This window comes from Dendrobates tinctorius, unplaced genomic scaffold (assembly GCF_039654945.1).
Source record: "Dendrobates tinctorius isolate UK_male_01 unplaced genomic scaffold, ASM3965494v1 ptg000145l, whole genome shotgun sequence".
NCBI lineage: Eukaryota > Metazoa > Chordata > Amphibia > Anura > Dendrobatidae > Dendrobates > Dendrobates tinctorius.
Window position 1 is genome coordinate 18,173,771 of NW_027361812.1, and position 12,020 is coordinate 18,185,790.

The 12,020-nt window shown below is 43.7% G+C and overlaps 1 protein-coding gene across 3 annotated transcripts; it reads right to left on the minus strand.

The window, feature by feature from the left end:
* Positions 1–1,253: 1,253 nt before the first annotated feature.
* Positions 1,254–9,624, minus strand: LOC141049643 (heterogeneous nuclear ribonucleoproteins A1 homolog). Of its 3 annotated transcripts, XR_012220405.1 has the most exons (11): positions 9,468–9,624; positions 8,786–8,902; positions 7,729–7,875; positions 7,441–7,651; positions 7,257–7,352; positions 6,575–6,670; positions 6,103–6,324; positions 5,843–6,025; positions 5,626–5,683; positions 2,874–2,952; positions 1,254–1,340 (listed from the first exon to the last, which is right to left on the minus strand). XR_012220405.1 is itself a non-coding variant. In XM_073546267.1 (10 exons), the coding sequence occupies exons 1-9, from the start codon at positions 9,480–9,482 to the stop codon at positions 5,631–5,633; spliced, it is 1,140 nt and encodes a 379-aa protein (XP_073402368.1). In that variant the 5' UTR covers positions 9,483–9,624; the 3' UTR covers positions 1,254–2,952; positions 5,626–5,630. The 3 variants fall into 3 exon arrangements, 2 of the variants coding, with proteins under 2 accessions (XP_073402368.1, XP_073402367.1); XM_073546267.1 differs by having other exon boundaries at positions 1,254–2,952; XM_073546266.1 differs by lacking the exons at positions 1,254–1,340; positions 2,874–2,952 and adding an exon at positions 5,196–5,505.
* Between the last annotated feature and the right edge of the window lie 2,396 nt (positions 9,625–12,020).

Sequence of the window (12,020 nt, forward strand, 5' to 3'; positions counted from 1 at the left end):
GGAAGGGGATCCTTTTCCTGAGCGTTTAAAAACGCTAGCGTGGGCATAGCCTGAATGTGGTTTTGAGCACCTTGAGGGGTCTAGTTTTTAGAACGGTGTCACTTTTGGGTATTTTCTGTCATGTACACCCCTCAAAATGTCATTAAATATGAGGTGGTCCCTAAAAAAAAAGAAAAAATGGTTTTGTACATTTTTTTGTTAAACTGAGAAATCGCTGGTTAACTTTTAACCCTTATAACTTCCTAACCAAAAAAATTTTGCATCCAAAATTGTGCGACATGTGGGAAATGTTATTTATTAAGAAATTTGTGTGACACATCTGATTTAAGGGCATAAAAATTTAAAGTTTTAAAATTGGAAAATGTTTGCCATATTTCCGTTTTTTTTTCCATAAACAAACAAGACTTATCGAAGAAATTTTACCAGTAACATGAAGTACAATATGTCACGAAAAAACTCTCAGAATCAGAGGGATCCACTAAAGCGTTCCAAAGTCATAACCTGAAAGTGGCAGTGGTCAGAATTGTAAAAATTGGCCTGGTCATCAAGCTGCAAACTGGCTCTGTCACTAAGGGGTTAATAGCCTCAGCTTCCAAAACTAGGCGAGGAGAGTTCCTTTTAGCATAGAATATTTCAATTTGAAGCCATCTGTGGTCCCTGTCCATATGCCACCAGTCCCCGAGTCTGGTTAGAACAGATGCTCTGTGGTATACCAAGATTTGGCATGCCCATCCCTCCAAGATCATATGGATAATATAATAGGTTACTCGCTATCCTTGGCTGCTTAATGCCCAGTTATAAGGATTGGCCATTCGTTGAAGCATCATAATCCTATTAGGTGCATCCCTTTTAATATCCCTAAAGAAATAATTTTGGTAAGTATTACCATTTTAAAGATGTTGATTCTCGCTAAGTTTATCTAACTCTGATTTAATAGTTTTAGCTAGATTATCCACTACATTTTGGAAGCTTGTTAGTGTAATTCCTAAGTATGGGATACCATCCAGGATCCACTTAAAGGGGGAATCTATTCTCGAAAGATCTGCATAGTGCATCTGGGACTGCAACTGCATATATCAAGGATTTTGTAGGGTTTAGTTTGTAATATATTTTATACAAACCAGTCTTAAGGAATCAGGGGTCACTGTACAAATACTCAGTATACTCCAGTCAGAAGTCTTTAGGCTCTTTTCAGAGGCCAAAAACACATATGCAGAACATTGCTACCTAAGGTGACAATGACTGAAGACAAATTATACACAAGATTAAAATTTTATTTAAAAAAATAAATATGAAAATTGTACAAAATATACAACAGGTATTCCTGGAGTTCACATCACCTGCAGAGAAAGTTGTAAAACATTTAGTCTTCACATATTACAAAGACAGGTCTAAAGATATAGCTACAAACAGGGCTTAATTTTATGAAACTTTCTTGTAAGAAGGGAGGAAAATTAGTGCCGACTAAATAGCAGAAAGACACAAGTCTATGTCAGGGTCACATAGACAAGGTAAAGTGATGGCATTTTAAATTCTAAATTGTTAGTGACAATGATGCTGTAACATTAACATCTGTAGGACCAGCCACAAACACGCAGGAATCTGACCTCCATATATAACTGAATTTCCACATCATCCCCTTTATTTTATAGGCGATAACTGCCATGTGTTCTTACATGTCTATAGGCAATTGATGGATCATCCCAGCATCCAGGTGTTGAACAGAACAGCAGGGTTCATGGTAGCCACAATATAAATATAGCAAAGTGGAGCCCCAATATGACAATCAGCACGAGTCATAGTATAGTATGACACACACCAGTCTGATGCAAGAAGTAGGAGTATCAATGGTTATTCTGGGGTAAATTTATGTTTGTTTAGGACCACGAAACAGTTCAGACTGACCGTTGGGCCTCCAGACCTGACTGCCTCATAATCCTATATCATGCAATTAGCTCAGGTATACTGGGTGAGAGCAGTGTGTTTCATGTGCATGTGAAAGTGTAACATTCAATTATACTATCAGGAATATTACAGGTTGCTCACTACTGTACATTGCCTGCCTAAAGACCTGTCAGAGGAGAAGTGGGTGCCATGCTTACCTGGCATTGTAGAAGCTATAAAAATAATTCATACTCTCCTCCTGCAGTTGTACCTTCAGTAATGTCAGCAATACTATTGCTGGCAGGTCATGAAACATTGTTGTGTTGAGTGAGCACTGCAGCAGTTAGGTGGCTTTAACCTTTATTGCAAATTTCAAAAAAACTGTCACATCCAAGCATAAACCAAGTGCTTAACCTAGAGTCACCAACTCCTACACAAACAAAGGAAGCACACTGTAGCACCATAGCATGCAAATATGAATTGCATTACTGCAGTAGAAATATGAAAAATTGAGAACGCTTAGTGCATAAAATGACCAATTTATGTGTACCTAGAAGCCACGTTAAGGCATTTCTTGTTTTCCAAGACCCTAACCTAATGCCAATCCTCACTTAGACTAAAGTCTTCACCTGTATGGTAACCTAAGTGAGGATTAACATTAGGTTAGGATCCTGGAAAATGAGAAACGCCTTAACGTGGCTTCCAGGTACACAAATTGAGAAGGCTTAGCGCATGAAATGGCCATTTTTTCATATTTCTAATGCAGTAATGAAATTTCATATTTGCATGCTATGGCACTATAGTGTGCTTCCTTTTTTGTTTAATTTTAACCTTTATTACATTATCAGACTGAACATTGGCTCTGATGCAACATTGATGGCTGCAGTGATGAGTTACACTAAGAATAGTAGTGTCGACATTACTGGATCTGTAGGAGCATAGATTGTTTCATACAAGCAGGGGTTGGAGAGGTGGAGAACACATCTCACCGTATGTTCTGTAGTCCATTAAAACTCTGGCTCAACAGTCAGATCAGGTGCACGCCGTGTTCAGGTGTTGAAGCATCACCTGTGAGAGATCACACAATTGAATCTCAGACAAATGTACATTTCAGATATTCTTTATGACACTGTTCTGCATAATCTATAGCAAAGACTTGCAGATGTAATACCTATAGATAACGCTGCCTAAACCTTAAATCGTTCAAGTGGAACAGACATTGAAAGGGGGGGGAACCACACACTACAGCCATTATGTTGGCCAATGTGAGCCACCAGTATGAATATTGACACAAATTAGCGTTCATGCATCCAGTTTTCCCAAATGACTGCCTCAGAAAGGTTTTTTTTTTGGGTGCCGATACAGATATATGAAAGGTCAAAACCTTATGTCCACCATTTCCAATTGAGAGAATTTGGTTGAGTCCCATTAAGTCCAATACACAACTCTTTGTGGACTTCTAGGAGGATACTTATCAGTCACACCTCCATGTGTATTGTACTTTCAGCAAATATTCACTATTTTTGGAATTAGTGGACCACAGAACGGTGCAAGGCCAGATTCACAAGAGCATTTGGCTGGTCTGTGTACTACCCTTAAGCTCCACCTACTTCCAAATGCAGCCTGCGTACCTACCTTTAACATTGGGTACGCAGGGACATGTGCTGTATGCGGATGTGTCCGACTGCGTTTTGACGTGCCCGTTGGCGTTCCCGTGCGGTCGGCGGGCACGTCAAAACACTCGGACACATGTACTGAGCGGTGAACAGAGCCACACCCCTGACTGAAAATTTAAGGCTGCCATGAGGAATAAAGGTAATTTCATCCCAGTAGCCAGGCTTTCAGTGCAGCAGTCACACAGCTTCAGGATGCTTTAACCTGCAGACTTTCCCCCTCTGCATGCTAATAGCATTTGTATTTTTTACATGACCGGTTCCATTTGAATTTAAGAGCCATCCTTGCACTTAAGGAACTTGTCTCATTGAACACCACGTGTCAGTATTTCAGAGCTTGAGAAAACCATTAAATTAACCCTTTACGTGGGTGATTTTGTACTGTAGTTTCCCTCCTAGTCTTCCAAGAGACAAATGTAATTTTCCACCCACAACTGGAAGACTGGCTTTGGGAGACTTTTAGGTAGACCAGCTCCATTCAACAAACTGAAAACTACACGAATTATAGGTGGTGGATGGAGGAGACAAAATTTCACTATTGTTTATGTTTTAATAATTTTTTGGAGAGTAGGTGGGACTGAGGATCGGGGGTGCCAAAAGAATTGCTCCGTGTACTGAACATACATCAGCATGGGGTTCATATAGCTTTACAGGAAAAGACTTGGTAGAATATGTAATTTTCAATTCATTCTGAGCTTAGAAGTTCAGTCAAGTCAGTTACTGATTGACTAAATAGTCAGAGGAGCAAGGCCATCCCACAGGACCCCCCCCCCCCAAAAGCCAGAATGAGCAGGAAGTTCAACAGAATCTGATCAGCTTTTCAAGTTTGGCTCCGGACCTTGAGACAGATTCCTTTAAACAGAGGACAAAATTGACATTTGTTTCAACCATAAGTTATCTTTAATTCCTTTGTACATTTCCCTTCTACAGAAGATAACTCACTATGCAAAGTACCCTATATAGCTGATATTACAGAGATATGTCATAAGAAAGTTCTGTTCTTACCTACAAGCAAGGCAACAAACTGTCCCTTTTGGCTGGTACTGCATACTAGGCTTAACATGAAGGATCTGTACTCTGGTCTGCCTCCTTCCGATGTGCTGAGGAATCCCTTTTATCTTGCTAGTTGTAAAAACATGTGATCTTATCTTACTGGATGTCAGCTATGCTTAGAAGTAGCAGCACTGGTCTGAGCTGGAGACCATACATCTGTCTTGCTATCAGTCACTGGACCCATTAGCAGTCTTCATCTTCCATTGCCATGCTAGCTCACCTGGTATATGATACAACAGGTCTAGCTTCCTTTGTCTGCTTGTCTTTCAAGGCTTTTAATATACAAGGTACATGCACTGTTCAGAAGAGCTCAACCACAATGGTGACCTGTCAATAGCCTCTATCAGCTTTACTTACTAGCCTCAAAGCCAACAAGGCTCTTAATATCATAGGACCAATTTCAGTCGAGGCCCTTGGTCACCCGAACAAATCGGTACAGGCATGGTTTCTGCAGTACTTTTATTTTCTAGTACTTGTCTGGAAGTAGACATTAAGGATACTTAGTCAACCCAGACAAAACTGCATAAACTTCAACCACCCTTCCCAAAAAAAAAAAAAAAAAAAAAAAAAAAAAAACCTACAGCATTCTTAAAAAAGGACACATTTATTAAAGTCATGATGCAGGGTACAGTTTGGGAACAGAAAAAAATAAAATAAAAGTTTTATATAAAAGTCCTATACAATAAAACCCACTCCTAGGAATGCTTGACAGAAAAACTCAAAATCTTCATAATTAAATCATGAACCAGTCCTGTGTTTTCCTCAAACGTAATTCTGATTTGCTAACATTTCTTCATGTAGCAGCTATGCCCTGCCACAACTGTGCTTGGCTGACTTCAACTTGTGTAGTAACCTGTCGCTTGCCTGGCTCTCCTCTCTTGCTAAGCATTGTTTCCTGTTGAACAATATGGGACAAGTATGTTAATCTGCACATACTTTGAAAAGTGAAATGTTATGGCAGTTTCCTATTCTGTGTGTAGTAAGAACAAGTTGACAAACTGACTTCTGAACATACCTCCGTTAGAACCGTCTGCCACCACCACCGTAGTTACCACTTCCACCACCATAGCCACCTGAGAAAAGATGAAAAAATAAAAGTGAGAATCTCCAAAATATCACTGCCATTAAGAAATAGAATGAAAGGGAAATGCAGAAGCTGTCTCAGCCATTATACCTCCTCTACATCACAGATATGAGAACAAAAACACCCCCTGTAAATATTCATTACTCACCGCTGCCGCCACCACCACCACCACCACCACTGCTGCCACCACCATAAGGTCCAGAATTCCTTCCACTGAAGTTGCCCCCTCCTCCTTTCATGGGTCCAAAATTGGAAGAGGACTGGTTATTGTAGCTGCCGAAGTCATTGTAACCACCACCACCACCACCTCCGCCACTGTTGCCAAAGTTACCTAAAAAAATACATTAAAATAAGCACAAGTTGCAGAAAGACTCTTGTACCCACTTATTTCAGTAACTCCCTACTTACCATTGCCGCCACCATATCCACCACTTCCTCCTCCGCTGTTGTAACCATCATATCCACCGCTATTTCCTCCATATCCACCACCTTGGCCGCCTCCATAGCCTTGGTTTCCACCATATCCACGATTGCCACCGCCATAAGGTGGGCTGTTGCCATAACCACCATCATTATTAAACCCATTATTGTAGCCATCGCCTCCATATCCACCACGTCCACTAAAACCACCTAAAGAAAAAACACTTTAAGTCTCTGAACAGAATTGCATACATTCCCACAGGATCTCCCTCTGCAGCAGATTTCATTGCAGAACATTGTGAATTGGCTTCGCTTTTGCAATCTGTAGAACTGGGAAGGTTCCAGGAGCTCTCAGCAGCATTTGAAAGCTAAGTCTGCTGAATTTCTTTGCTGGGGGGGGGGGGTTGGGGGGGAAGACAACTTTTTACAAATTAACCATGAGCACACTCAAGGTACTTACCACCCCTGCCACCAAAGTTTCCTCCACGTCCCCCATAGTTATCGTTCCCACCAAAGTTGCCACCACGTCCACCAAAGTTTCCACCACTGCCACGACCTAAACAAACAGTATAGTAGATTAACAATGTTGTCACAGATTCAGCTGAAAGGCTTGAAATTCCCGCTAGGCCTGATTGGCACACTTGGACAAAACTACAGATATGTGAATGTGACAGACTACAGCATTAATGGATTTCTAAAGATTCACATGATGATAATGTGTGCAAAACTAAAGCGCTGCGGAATATGTTGGCGCTATATAAAAAGATTATTACTACATGACCCATAGCATAGTACCTATAACAGCATGGACTGCTCTTTCCATGGCTAGTATGTGCAAAACAATGTGCCACATTGACAGGCTGTCAATAGAAACAAGTCCTTCAAGTGGCATTTTGGCCAGAAACATAGGTAAAAGGTCAACATGGAAAGAGGATTCAATAGGACTTGTCCTAAAACTCTCAGCTGTATAGAGCCACCTTCCCAAACGTTAGAAGTCAGCTTTGTTACTACAAAACCCAACAGTTCTGGTAAAGGCACCAAATTAGATAATGCAGGATACAGAGATGTCTACAGCAGAGGAGACAGTATTCCAGCACTCAGTGATACTACAACAAAGTAACCAAACCCAGCAGATAACTCACCTCCTCTCTGGCTGGAAGAGGCTGATGCCATTTCTTGCTTGGACAGTGCCTTCCTTACTTCACAATTGTGATCATTGATTGTGTGATATTTCTGAACTACAAGATGTAAGACACCAGGTAAGCATGAAACAAAAATAAAACAGTATAAAGTATATGCAAGGTTATCGGGAATGGCTGCACTTACTAACAATCTTGTCAACTGAATCATGGTCTTCAAATGTGATGAAAGCAAATCCCCTTTTCTTGCCATTGGCTCGGTCTGTCATTATCTCTACCACTTCAATTTTTCCATACTTCTCAAAGTAGTCTCTTAAATGGTCTTCCTCTGTGTCCTCCTTTATACCTCCAACAAAGATCTTCTTTACTGTGAGATGTGCTCCAGGCCGCTGAGAGTCCTAGAAAACATGATCTTATTAGATCAAGTGGCAGAAACCACAATCTCCACCTCTGAAATACAAGACGGCACAATTACCTCTCTGGAAACAGCACGTTTAGGTTCCACTACGCGACCATCCACCCGGTGAGGCCTGGCGTCCATAGCTGCATCAACCTCTTCCGCCGACATGTATGTGACAAAGCCAAAGCCACGAGACCGCTTTGACATTGGATCCCTCATAACCTAAAATAAAATATTTAAGTTGATTTAAAAAAGGATGTCTGTGGCAAAACCAGAACCAATTAAAGGCACTCATCCATTTGTCAGAGCAAGGCCACATGGACAGTGCCAACATCACTAGATCAGGTAATCCTTCATAGAGGTTTCTGAACCGAATGCATGCCAAAAGAGGGTTTAATGAGGTCAGAGATGGATGGTCCAGCGTTAGCACAGGCCATCATCAGATCCACAATGCCGCCTACCAGCCAATCACAGGGGCTGCAGCCTCCTCTGCTTTACCTCAACACCTCCAATATCAGGAATCAGTGACCTTCAGCACCTCAGCTGTTATTGTGCCCCCAACAGCATTCCATGACAGCCACAGGCGGTGATTCAGCTGTTTGGGCATGTTGGGAGTTGTAGTTTGACAACAGCTGTTGCACTGAAGATCACTGTGCCCTGATCTAGATATTAGTGACTCTGCATCGCAGCAATGTGTCACTGAAGAGAGACGAGCTGCAGTTTACAGCACAGGCAGTATGTAGACAAAATGTACAGGGGGAAAAGTGTAGCGCTCACTGAGCCCTGCAGCCCCTTCATCTGACCGGCAGATGCTCATGATCAGATGTCAGCGGCCTGTACTAAGGTCATCTATTACATAATCCATTCGAGTATGGGGCAAGGGTATGTTATGGACCATAACAGGGGCGAACTATGGTGATGTCACACGAGCCCCGGAAGATCCAGTGCAGACACAGCTGGAACAGCACCGGAGATTACAAGTGTTACTGGGAGGATGCGCAGATTCAGGAGGGGCTGTCTCCTGAGTAGTAGTGCAGTGGACAATCCCTACAAAAACATCCAAATATGGCCATTTTCTCCTGGAAGAAGCATGTGAGCCATCTCTGGGGCCCTCAGCCCTGGCGCCACTTACCACACAGTCTGTTAGGGTTCCCCATTGTTCAAAGTGATGGCGGAGACTATCGTCTGTGGTCTCGAAGCTCAGGCCTCCGATGAAGAGCTTGCGGAGCTGTTCGGGCTCCTTAGGGGACTGAAATAAAGAGAAAACCGTTGTAATCACAATCCCTGAGAGGCGACCCTATATACAGGACAGTGCAGGCAGCAACCAATCAGAACACTGGACACAGAATAAGGCAACACTGCAACCAATCAGAACGAGGCTTTTGTGAATTACTCTTAGTCTGATTGGCTGTGCTGTACTGTGCCTTGTGGCCACGGACTAGTAGATGAGAGGTAATAAGATTCAATAGCGGCCTGTGCAGTGTGGCGTAGAGGGCGCGGCGGGGGCACAGCGGGGACTAGGCCGCAGCACACGTGGAGTAGACGACTAGGCCGCACAAGATGGCGGCAGACAAAGGCGGCCCACACGCCTGCTGAGTCACCGACCCTCACTCCGCGCCCAGGCTGCTGAACGCACAGCACAAACTGCATGTAATACACGCAGCTACTAATACAACAGCGCTGACCAGCGGCGTCCGCACTGCCGTGCCCCAGAAGCAGCGCACATAGAAAGGACGGAGGGAGATAAGAAAAATAAAAAACCGCCGCTGCCGCCTACCCAATCCCGGAACGCCCGCCGCTCCCGATTACCTCACCTCAGACTTGTGCATGGTGCCGATGTTGCGATACTTCCTCCCTGCTGGACCGACCAAGGAGAAAGAGCGGAAATCTCCTTGACTTGGGGTTAAACCAACACAAAACCGCTCCCTCACTCCGTCAGGACACGCCCAGAATTCTTCCTATTGGACGTTATCGATTTCTGCCGCTTGTGAATGGCTAAAGCATAATGCGATCCTTATCGATGATTGGAGGATCGATGATGCCACGCCCCCTTCCTGTGGGCATCGCGTTGGTGACGCCCATTAACGATCCGTAATTTTATTGGTTCATTGCTGTGTCAATCAATGTTTTAACCGCCCAGCTTTTGTCTGGTGTGAGGCTGGTGCCGCCGCCCAGGCCTTATGTGGCGCCCGGCGCGGCCTGTCTCACCAGCTCAGAGTCGTCAGTAGAAACGGTCAGCATTTGGTCAGCATTTTACCTCACTATGTGTAAGTGAAAGCCAGGAGAGGAACAATCAGAGGAAAAGTATAATAGAGACTCATCACCACTTCTGTATTTATCACCCACTCCTGGTTTTGGCTTATAAATACTGAGGTAAAACACTGACCAAATACTGAATGTGTGAACACCGCCTTAGAAAACAGTACCGGATGAGGTTGCTGGGGGGAGGTTCTGCGCATGCGCTCCTCGGGTTGTTTTTTGGCGGGGTTTGGTCGCTGCACAGAGCTCTCTCCGGTACTGGTATTGGTTTTCCGGGGTGGCCGAATCTTACGGTTGCCTTTGGGAATCAGGTGACTCAGCGGCGCGCACTGGCTGCCCCAGACACGAGGGGACGCCTGTAAGGCTGTGTTCACACATAGCGCTTATTTTTGCGTTTTCATGGCGTTTTTAAATGCGCGATATTGCGAAAATGCAAAAAAAAAAAAAGCATCCCATGCAATCCTATGGGATTCCGCACATGCTGTGCTAATGCGTATTTTTCTGCAGTGCAATTGCATCATGGAAAAATACGCAGCATGGTAATTCTTTGTGCGGAATCGCACACATAGCAATGCATTGTTTTACTTACTTTCCGCATGTGACTGTGCCCAACATGCGAAAAGCAGAACATTTGCGGATGGTACCCACGGTCCAGAGGAGAGGAAACTGGCCTCCGGGCTCTGGGTACCATATCCCTGTAAAAAATAGAATTAGGCCGAGGTCACACTAACAGACGCAAAATACGGTCCGTAGTTTACAGGTGTAATACGGATGAATGACCTGTAAACAGTGCTCCGTATGTCATCCGTAAGCAAGGTGCGGTCGCGTATTTTGTGCATGTGAGCATCCGTATGGCATCCGTATGCTGAGATTTTCTTGCAGCCTTGCAAAATGGACATTTAACGGTTTTGAGGCCTGCTAACTATTTAAATCATTAGCCTGCACTCTATTTATTGGCTCAGGAACAGGTGGCAGCCTCCATTCTGTCCATTTGTGACCTTGCCTTCACTAGGTGTGTTGCTGTTGTATGGGCAACATGGCAGACAGTCTGACTTTCAACACAACTGAGCAGGTTCTCTTCAACTGGCTTTTGTCACGCCGCTTTGGCCAACCATACCCAGTGATAGTGGATCCGCGGAGGAGACGCATGTGGGTCCATCCACTTTTGAGGCAACGACTCACAAGAGTTAATTTTCACTGCCTCTATTCTTCTCTGTGGGAGCATCCTGTCAAATTCTACCAATACTGTCGCATGAGCCTTGCAACATTTGATCGACTCTTGGAGACAGTGCGCCCTGGGATAACCTTTCAGGACACAAGGATGCGCAAAGCTATATCTGCAGAGGAGCGACTTCTACTCACAATACAGTATGTACTACACAACCACATTCTCTATGTTCATAATGTGTTGGGCAAAGTTTGAATTTTTGCCTTCTTGTAGTAAGTTTTAGGCCCTCATCTTAGTCCACATATGTTTCAACTTACAGACCCGAATGTTATGTGGAATATGTATTGAATATCACTTACTCATTGTGCAAAGCAAGATGTGTGTGTTATTTGCTCTGAAATCTTACCAGGTTTGGTATGTATGGACCTGTTTGTTTTGTAAATGTGTACATTCGACAATCATCCTTTTCTGTTGTTCTTCAGCTTCCTGTCCACTGGCCTGTCTTATGCTGCCCTACACCATGAGTTTCTGATTGGAAGATCAACCATGTCTGGCATAGTCAGGTCAACATGTAGTGAAATATGGACAAGACTCCATCAAGTCGTCATGGCCGAGGCCAGGATGGAAGACTGGTTGAGGATATCAAGGGACTTTGAGGAGGAATGCCAGTTTCCTAATTGTATTGGGGCCCTTGATGGAAAACATATCTGGGTGCGTAAGCCGCCGAACTCTGGCTCCCAATTCTTCAATTATAAACAATACTTTTCTGTTGTATTGTTGACTGTGGCCGACCCTCAATACAAGTTTATAATTGTTGACATTGGGGCCTATGGAAGGACGGGAGACTCGAGTCTTCAATACTTCCATTATGGCTCGGCGGCTACGCACCAACCAGTTGGATCTACCACCACCACGCCAGCTACCAGGCTCCACTCAAGAA

Excerpts from the sequence above, each read along its gene's own strand:
- LOC141049643 (XM_073546267.1), bottom strand. Across the intron at positions 7,652-7,728 it reads AACGTGCTGTTTCCAGAGAG|GACTCTCAGCGGCCTGGAGC; the intron begins GTAATTGTGCCG and ends CATGTTTTCTAG. Across the intron at positions 6,026-6,102 it reads TGGATATGGTGGCGGCAATG|GTAACTTTGGCAACAGTGGC; the intron begins GTAAGTAGGGAG and ends GTATTTTTTTAG.